Below are 10,432 nucleotides of genomic sequence, written 5' to 3'. Positions count from 1 at the left end.
CTAAGGCCTGTGGGAGATTCCATTTATTTATCTTAATTATCTTAATTATTTAGATTTTCATCTAAATAAAATAAAAAAGTTAAGGGTCACTCACAATGTTGATTGAGGAGGATTGATGGAAGCGTTTGCAGTATATAGTGACATTATGTGACATTAGTAATGTCACATAATGCAACACTGTTTGGATGTCACCTGCAATTACCCTTTGCAATCAGTGCAGATATCTGATCACTTGCCCGAGTTGCATTCTGGATAAAAAATCGAGAAAAAAATAAAAAATAAATCCCAAATCCGTGGCGGGCCAAAACAAACAGAGAAATTGGTCAGCACTGGTCTGGAGGAAGTCTGACTATAAAAGTTGGGTTTATGTTTTGGTTTGTCATCATGGAAACAGCCTCAGGCTGTGTCTCCTGATGATGACATCACAGACATTAGAGAGAGAAAGAAAGAGAGGCTCAGATGGGATTGCTTGTTTGCTGGTTTCTCTGTTCTGCAGGTAGAGGAGTTGTGAGATGCCAAGACTTTAATCTTATCCTCCTTCTCCTCTGCCTCCCCAGATGTTCTGTTTATGCTGATCTCTCTCGCGCCAGATGTTCTAGCTGTTTCTCTGTGCTGATCTCTCTCTCTCCAGATGTTCTAGCTGTTTCTCTGTGCTGATCTCTCTCTCCAGATTTTCTAGCTGTTTCTCTGTGCTGATCTCTCTCTCCAGATGTTCTAGCTGTTTCTCTGTGCTGATCTCTCTCTCTCCAGATGTTCTAGCTGTTTCTCTGTGCTGATCTCCTGCTCCAGATGTTCTAGCTGTTTCTCTGTGCTGATCTCTCTCTCTCCAGATGTTCTAGCTGTTTCTCTGTGCTGATCTCTCTCTCTCCAGATCTTCTAGCTGTTTCTCCGTGCTGATCTCTCTCTCCAGATGGTCTAGCTGTTTCTCTGTGCTGATCTCTCTCTCCAGATGGTCTAGCTGTTTCTCTGTGCTGATCTCTCTCTCTCCAGATGTTCTAGCTGTTTCTCTGTGCTGATCTCCTGCTCCAGATGTTCTAGTTCTTTCTCTGTGCTGATCTCTCCCCCTCTCTCTCTCTCTCTCTCTCTCTATCCAGATGTTCAAGCTGTTTCTCTGTGCTGATCTCTCTCTCCAGATTTTCTAACTGTTTCTCTGTGCTGATCTCCTGCTCCAGATGTTCTAGCTGTTTCTCCTTGCTGATCTCTCTCTCCAGATGTTCTAGCTGTTTCTCTGTGCTGATCTCTCTCTCCAGATGTTCTAGCTGTTTCTCTGTGCTGATCTCTCTCTCCAGATGTTCTAGCTGTTTCTCTGTGCTGATCTCTCTCTCCAGATGGTCTAGCTGTTTCTCTGTGCTGATCTCTCTCTCCAGATGGTCTAGCTGTTTCTCTGTGCTGATCTCCCCCCTCTCTCTCTCCAGATGTTCAAGCTGTTTCTCTGTGCTGATCTCCCCCCTCTCTCTCTCCAGATGGTCTAGCTGTTTCTCTGTGCTGATCTCTCTCTCCAGATGTTCTAGCTGTTTCTCTGTGCTGATCTCTCTCTCCAGATGGTCTAGCTGTTTCTCTGTGCTGATCTCCCCCCTCTCTCTCTCCAGATGTTCAAGCTGTTTCTCTGTGCTGATCTCCCCCCTCTCTCTCTCCAGATGTTCTAGCTGTTTCTCTGTGCTGATATCTCTTTCTCCAGATGTTCTAGATGTTTCTCTGTGCTTATCTCTGTCTCTCTCTCTCCAGATGTTCTAGCTGTTTCTCTCTGATGAGCAGATCTCTTCCATCTTGATGATCTCCAGTCTCCTCCTGTGCCCCACCTCCCCCTCCTCCCCCTCCATTGGATCTCAGCCCTGCTTTCCACCCAGTAGAACCAGTGACGTAATTTCAGCAAACACCAAGGTATGGAAGGGATTTTTTTTTAATCAGTTGTGCAATAGTACATTTTGGTGAGTTGTTTCTATAGCCTACAGTACAATTCACTTATATAATTCCAGTAGATCATAATGTTACTTTTTTGTGTGAAATGTAGTGATTAAAGCGCTACAAGAGAGATTCTGAGATCTAATAACCTTGACATGCGTAAATGAATGATTGTTGAGGTTAGCTAGCTAGCTTGTTAGTTTCACAATCGCGGGTGACATTAAAGGGATATGCCAACATTTTTGGAGATTAACCTATTTGCCATATTGCCAACATTAAATGTAAAATGTGGATGCCTTTATCGTCACTGTGCGTGCAGTACAAACTGTGGTACAGCCCTCACTGCTAATAGCTTAGCACTACAATGACAGTCTATGGCAGTGCTGACCAATTTGGGACCCGCGGGCAAAGTTTGGCCCGCACTCTGTTTGTTTTGGCCCGCCACGGATTTGGGGATTTTTTTTTTTTTTCTCCTCGATTTTTTATCCAGAATGCAACTCGGGCAAGTGATCAGATATCTGCACTGATTGCAAAGGGTGGACGAGCTTTTTCATGTGGTGACTTTGTGAAACAGTGTCTGAATGTGGCTGCGGATACTGTGTTCACTCCTGAGATTGCATCCCTGCAAATTGTCATGGCAAATTGTTTACAAAAGATGGACAATAAAGCTGATTTTCAAAGTACCTTGAGGATTTTTCAAGTTGTGAATTGAGTCAAATTTCCCTCTTGATTACAAAGGTGGAAAATACAACTGTTTTTAACTGGGTGTTTACTGATTAAATGATTAAGCTCCCCACAAATGCAGATGTTTTTTTAAATATATATAACCAATTGCAAATTATTACAATTACCAAACAGATAAAAAGTAGATTATTATATTGAAATGTTATTTTAGATTTAGAATGTTCATTTTCTATAAAACACAATACATTTTCATCTAATTCCACAACATTTATTTTTGGCCCTCGGCCCTCCACCCAGATTAAGTTTTGGCCCTTCATGGGAAAGAATTTGGGCACCCCTGGTCTATGGTATATCTGCCTATCCCCGTTCAGTCGCCCAAAATACACATTCCAACAGTGCCAGAAACACTCACATGTACATGTTGTACTCATCACCCGATGAAATAATAATCCAAAGTTACTGGAAACGGTAATTTTCTAAATAAATCCATATCGAGAACTAACAAAGAGGATTCCAAGAAGGTTCCCTCTGTGACCAAAGTTACTTACTCGTTTGCTCGAGGAGCATGCGTTGTACTGATGACAGCGCATGCGCCTCAGTCAAATGTATCCCTTTAAGTCCGGTTTTTCACTAAAATAACATAGAACATATTTCATCTAATATAATCAATTGGGATATGGTGTGGATTAATATCATTTTAACTTCCAGGAACCCCAATCACCAATTGATTCATTATAACTACGCCTATAGACTATACTGTACCCCTCGTAAATGATTTCAAATGAAACTATCTCAAAGCCCTAACTGTACATTATGCCCCCTGGCAACCCCTGATAACTTTATACACATGGTCTGGGAATGCTCGGCCGTTTCTTTATTTTGGAGACAAGTTGCCAGGAAGATGTCCATAATGTTGGGAGTCACTGTTCGTTGTTCTCCTGTTTTGTTGTTGAATGATTTTACTGGGTTGAATTTATCCTTGAGGCAGAGCTGTTTCTGGGCCTTACTGCTGCAAAAAAAAAGTAGCTTTTGTAGCTCAGAGATGGGAGGCTCCTCATACTCTGCCTTTTGAACAATGGGCATCTTCAGCTGTGGACCTGGCTGTCATGGAGATGTCGGTGCATTGGTTGAAGCAGTGCGTGGGGACCAGGGATGTCGCCATGATAGCTAGGTTACGTTTGTCCTTTTTTTGTTGTTGTTGCTGAAGCGCATATACTGTGAGTGTGAGCTATCTTTGTGGGTTTGTGGGTCCTGCCAGGAGGGCGATTATGTTTTGAGTGAATCTGCTTGTGTATGTGTATGTATAGGTTTTCCTTTTTGTAGATGTTTGTGGTTTTTTGTTTTTCTTTCTTTTTGTAAAAAATAATAATAATAATAATAAAAGAATTATCAAAAATAGAACATTCGTATTGACACAACATGACATGGATTTGTTCATGAATATTGTAACGAATCAAGTATTCGTCCAGGAACCGGAGACTTGTAGTTGGTACAGGCTTTATTCATGGCTCACACTCATAGCTTCCAGCGCTTAGCCACACTTGGCTACGCTCCTAGCTAACACACCTCCACTCTCGTTCCTCGCCTAGCTTGACTGCCTTCACACACGAGACAGGAAGTCCCACTACACACTGGCTGGTATGCTGCCTTTACGTAACCCCGTAATCCCCACAGACATGTCAAACCCAGAATCGCCACAATATGTTACATTTTAATGAACAATATTATGGCGTTTATGCAGTTTGTTTAATCCACCAGAATTAACAAGAATAACAGACAATGTTTTAACGCTACGTCACTGTGGCTTGTAAGGAAGTCTAGTAGCCGGAACTGTAGCCTACTAGCCAAAGCAACTAGAGTTCTCAACGGTAGCGTTGGGGCGATGGACGATGGAGGCACAGCCGATGGTCTTAACCCCCACCATCGTAACAGCGTGATCTCAGCGTGATCTCTAATATAGAGCCATTGCACATTGCTGTCTGGCGCACTGCAGGGAAAAGCAAGCAACGCATCTACTGCTGTGCTTTATTAACTCGGGGTGCACCGATCGATTGGCCAGCGATCCCTCAGTTGGAGCGTCATTAACCGCCTCCGTTTATTTAACGTGCTGCCCTTCTGTTCACAACATACAGTAGCGTCGCTCTGACGTCATCCGCCTGCGCTCCTTCACTTCTAGACATCACAATCGACAACAGATACATCGAGAGCCCACACTACCAAGACTGAAATGGAAATGGATAGGTTTCAGCACAAAGACTGCTCAAAAACCACGAAAATGCACATAAAACCGCGAAGCAAATGCAGGTCTGTTAGAAACAATCTGGCAACACGGAGTCTGATACGTGCTACTTAAAAGCACATGGTTTTTCTTTACATGGTGATGAATTTAAATATTGCAGTAGGGGAAAAAAACAACAACAACAAAAAACATTTTAACCAGGACTTTGATGGATGAAACGCATGTACAATGGAAACTATTAGACATAATAATGCTATAAAAGCTGATATAAAGGGAGGCGACATAATACTGCTATTACCAGCTGCTATTAAAAATAACTAAATAAATACAAAATTGGCATGACGATCACTTCGACCCTGGGCATCGTGATGATTCAAGTTGGTACTGTTACGGTTTGTTAAGTGAGAGTAGGCACGGCAGTATCCCCTCAGATCAGATATGATCATGTTTACCTATGTATTTCTGGCTGTCCTGATCATTGAATGATGTTTAATTGCCTGGTGGAAGTATGGAACTTTTGCTTTAAACATGCTTCACAAGGCAACCTTTCCCCTTTGCTTCCTGTGGGGATCACTTCCGGTGTGAGGACGGCAGCGTTCACGAGGAGAACGACAGGACAGTTGGAGCTAACTTCATATATCGCAGACCAATGTTTTTCAGTCTTGCTATGGCGAGGCACTAATAAACTAGTGAGGAGACGACAGTGCTGTTCCAGCGTCAGGACAGACCAAGCTGCTAGCCGGTGGAAGAGAGACTACCAGATGCAGCCAATCTTCCTGCCCAACAGCCTAACCTCCTTGTAACCTTTTGATCACATTCATGGTGCAGTGTTGGTGGAATGATGAAATACCCCTAGACACGAGTTTAATGAGAAGTTTGGAACCGACACGTGACAGTAGACATCGCCCAACCCTACTCAACGGACCTGAAAATTCCAACCCGAACCAGACCCTAGTAAGTTGAAGCCCGAGCCCGACCCGACCAACTAGCATAAATTGTCAGCCCAAACCTGGCCCAAGCCCATCGGGCTGGGTCGGGTTCCGTTGGGTTCGGGCTGAAACTGAGAACTCTAAAAGCAACGACCTCTAGGCTGGGTAGTGGAGTGTACCAAACGTGAGGAGGAGCCGGGAGGATTTTGAGTTACCTTTGTGCAGTGGATAAATCACATAAAATCACAAAGCATATTTCAGATTGTTTTCAGATTTGCCTAGAAGCCAAGGCATGGTGAGTGCCATACCAAAACGACACCCATGAGCAGAACCTCCCTCTTCCACCCACACTTACAGTGACCACTCTGACCTCTGACTGTTTCCTCTACGGCAGGAGATGGAACTCCAGCATTTTGTGGGCGATATCACCTGGACCTCCAAAACTTAAGGCCTTCACTCACCGGTTTGGCTGATCTGCTCCCTCAGCCCTCATTCTGACTCTGGCCAGTGAGGACAGCACACCACTAGCCCCGACCACCAGACGCCGTCCACCATGTCGGAGGGCCTGCTGCAGGTCAGAGATGGGAACTTGGACTTCCGACTTGGACTCGAGTCACACTTAAGTCGCACACACAATGACTTGAGACTTGACTTGAGACTCGACTTGGACTTGAGATTCAGGACTCGTGAACAATCTTCACTAATTTGAATTGTTTGGGTGCATTAACATTAAGGAAATGTCTACTAATAATAATGTCAACTAATCAATGCTGATACTGCATGATAATAAAAGGAGTGAGAATAATACAGTACATATGCTTTGAATTCTTTAGTTTTAGCTATGCAGTATTCTAACTATGCAGACCGGATGCATGCAGCAGATGTTAGAACGCTCATCCATAAGAGACTTGACTTGGACTCTAGCTCAGACTTGAGACTTGACTTGGACTTGTGAAAAATGACTTGTGAGCATGTATGGTGCAGGTGGAGATCCCGGACTTCGGCAGCAGTGTGCTGGGCAGTCTGAACCAGCAGAGAGCACTGGGGCACTACTGCGACGTGTCCATCCTGGTGCAGGGTGAGGCCTTCAAGGCTCACCGTGCCGTGCTCGCCGCCTCCTCCCTCTACTTCAGAGACCTCTTTAGCTCTGCCTCCTCCTCTGGCTCCTCCTCCCAGGTAGGTGCCTCCTCCTCTGGCTCCTCCTCCCAGGTAGGGGTGGCTCCTTCTCCCAGGTAGGGGTGGGAATCACCAGATATCCCACAATACCATATCACCATACTTAAAGCCCCCCTCCAGTATATTTTGGCATTTTTAAGATATTTCATGTGTTGGTGAGTCATGACCTGGTCAGTTGAATAGCCACACTGTTTGCCAGTGTATTTGGTGACAAATAACCTTATTTTGTGCTCAAAGTCGTAAAGAATAAGCTGTTGGTAAATACGGGTGATGACGTCACCGACATTATAGTGGTCTGACGTATGATTGACAGATAATAATAATAATAATAATACAGTAGAGTATACAGTAAATAGCTAGCGTTAGCCTCTGGCGTTAGCTAGCTGTTGGCTACGTTAGTTACGTGAGCGTAAAAACACCACTGAATGACCAATTTGATGTAACAATTAACCAGTTGGAGTTGGGGCGTCTTGGTCGCTCACCTGGTAGAACGCATTAAGAGAACCATTAAGGCTTAGTCCTTCACGCATGCGAGCCGCGTTCAAATCTGACCTGCGGTCATTTGCTGCATGTCCTCCCCCCCCCCCCCCCCCCCCCTCTCTCTCTCTCTCTCTCTCTCTCTCTCTCTCTCTCTCTCTCTCTCTCTCTCTCTCTCTCTCTCTCTCTCTCTCTCTCTCTCTCTCTCTCTCTATGCTTTCCTGTCTACATACTGTCCTATCATATAAAGGCAAAAATGCCCAAACATAATCTTAAAAATAAATGATAATAAAAAAAACACACGGTTCGAGTCACGCTCCTTCCTTAAAGCCCACCAGCTTTGATATCCGTTGGCTAGTTGTTGATGTTATAACAATACTGTGGCTCTAAACTAACGTTCTTCAGAGATGTGGGAGACTGTATTTGCTGGGCTCTGGGTGCAGACAAAGAGTTGAACAAAGAGAAATCAGACAAAGAGGGAACAGCGCTGCAGTCATTATGTTGCAGTGGAATAATGAGTGGAACGAGCCATTAGCTTCGGTTCTTATCAATTGAAGGTCTTTGATACAGCACGCACTCATGTACGTTTTCATAGAACACCCAACGGTTATATAGGTAGGAAAGACTGACTGGAGGGGGGCTTTAAGTCACGATACGATATGATAGTATTGCGATATGCCAGTATTGTGATATATTGAGTATTGTGATATTGCGATTGACCTTTTTTCCAATGCCCAAAGGAAAACGTTGTCAACATCTGTTTTATGTAAGATAACATTTCCAGTCTGTTCATCTTACTTCAATCATTTTTATTGCAGCCAAATAGTCAAGATGGACTGACCAACACTGTTGAAGCCAACACTATCAAAACCATAAATCATAAATAAGTCATAACTGTTGCATGCACCTGGCAGTTTAAATGTAATAAAATATGGTGGCGCAGTGGTAGCGCTGTCGCCTCACAGCAAGAAGGTCCTGGGTTCGATTCCCACCTGGGACGCTGTGGGCGCTGAGGGTGTGTCCCCATCCCCGTGTCCTCAGTGCCTACGGTCCAGGTTGAGTCATCAAAAAAGGGCCTTTCTGTGTTGAGTTTGCATGTTCTCCCCGTGCTCCCCTGTGGTTTCCTCCAGATAGGAACCCCCTCGCTAAAAAAACATGCAAAAATAACCTTTCCAGTCTGTTCATCTCACTTCAATCGTTTTTATTGCAGCAAAATAGTCAAGCAGACCATAACTAAGTCATAAATGTTGCATGCACCTGACAATTTATGTAATAACAACATAGCGATATTTGGCATTCGTACATTACGATACCATATATTGCCACACAAAATATTGCAATACTATGTATCTGTGTGGATTTCTGCCTCCCCTCCGCCCAGGCGGTGTTTGAGCTGCCGTCGTCAGTGACCCCGACATGCTTCCAGCAGATTCTGTCGTTCTGCTACACGGGCCGCCTCAGCATGGCCGCCAGCGAGCAGCTGGTGCTGATGTACACGGCCGGGTACCTGCAGATCCAGAACATCGTGGAGCGAGGCATGGAGCTGATGATGATGAAGGCTTCCTCCTCTTCCTCGCCACTCTGCTGCGACTCCCAGGTTTGTTTGGCCACGCCCACACTCAGATAGTTAAGCGGAAAACATGCTACAGTGTCAAAGCCCTCACCGAATGTGCCGAGGGCTACGCCGCGGCTTTGCGAGCCTGCCGGCACAGCTGGCGTGCAGCTCCCCAAAATGTGACCCAACGCAGCTGACATGAACAGCACAAGGTATAATATAATGTACAGTAGATGGGGAGATAACAGGAGAGAGTGAAAGCTATGACCATGTGTGACAAAGTGGGTGAGAACTTTCCTGTACTCACCACTTGTCGCTTAGGTTCACCTTATACAACAGACGCAGACCTTATTTCTACATGTCATGTTGGAGCAAAAACAAAAAATAAAGATGGGAAAATTCATTTTCCCCCCGATGTTATTTTTTATTTTTGCTCCAACTGAAATGTTTTATGGTCACTCACGATTCAGTAGGTCACGGGTTGGCTTGGTTCCAGCCTTAAAACTTGTTATAGAAGTATTTTTCAAAATGTCTATGGAGTAACTGAATGGGAAACTCGGGGATCCCAGGTTGGGTTGTGTTGGCGTTATGCTACTGTACAATTCACATCAAAGCATAGTAAGTTAAAGCAAACACCCATGAGTTAGTTTCACTTACCTTTATTGTTGTGGAGGCTAAAATTGTTCCTTTGTTGATACTTACCAGTGTCCTCTAGAGAGAGAGTGGCGTCAGCGGAGGACCAAAATGCGAGACTCCTTAGCCAATGAACAGCCAGGAATGGGTCTCGCGCTGCTTTTGCATGCTAAAATAAAGCTGATAATATACAATTTGATTCAAGAAAAAGAAAAAAATCTAAGTACAACACAAACTGTCAATTTTGCTGCAACTCGACAGTGCTGCTTAATCCAGGACCTTACTTCCTGCCTGGAACTCTTGAGAGTAAAAAACTGGTCCATTGGAGTGAATGGAGATGTCGCGACTCTTCTATCTACACGGCTCTGATACTTACCAATTGTTTGTTACTTTGTTCAGATCCACCATGTAGGACCCGTGTTTGGGGAGGGGCCCGCTCACAGTCACTTCCTCAGTTTTATGCTGTTGGTGATGTCATACAGGCATCTCTGGGCCAAACCAAGCGAAAGGGTTTTCTTTTCTGGACAAATGTTTCTTTTTTATTGGTTCGATGCAGGATAAAGTGACGGAAGGATTGTTTACCTTTGAAAGCTGTTTAGTTGTGTAAATGAGCTTGTACATGAATCCTAGGATGTGTTGTGAATTCCTTGTATTAAGCTTACGGTGTATAGTTTTACCTTTAATGCTTTGGAACAGGCTAAAGTGAGTCTAGGTGTCAATTGGACACCCTATAAAGCCATTTGGGTTTTGCTCCTTGGGAGAGACTAGAGGATGATGGTGTAGAGATGTGTGCACATGTTCATGCCTTTGTTTGACAGTATCCTGCGTCAAGCCAGT

General features: G+C 44.3%; 1 protein-coding gene across 1 annotated transcript in view; it reads left to right on the top strand.

The window, feature by feature from the left end:
* Positions 1 to 6,729: 6,729 nt before the first annotated feature.
* Positions 6,730 to 10,432, top strand: part of LOC310784488 (nucleus accumbens-associated protein 2-like) — a gene marked incomplete at both ends in the record, with an annotated part of 43,927 nt that continues 40,224 nt past the window's right edge. Inside the window, 2 exons of the mRNA XM_083645474.1 lie at positions 6,730 to 6,930; positions 8,789 to 9,004. Coding sequence (XP_083501600.1) covers positions 6,730 to 6,930; positions 8,789 to 9,004 — 417 coding nt within the window. The remainder of the gene's footprint in view (positions 6,931 to 8,788; positions 9,005 to 10,432) is intronic.

This window comes from Poromitra crassiceps (assembly GCF_964638095.1).
Source record: "Poromitra crassiceps genome assembly, chromosome: 10".
NCBI lineage: Eukaryota > Metazoa > Chordata > Actinopteri > Beryciformes > Melamphaidae > Poromitra > Poromitra crassiceps.
This window is presented reverse-complemented; position numbering and strand designations above follow the sequence as displayed.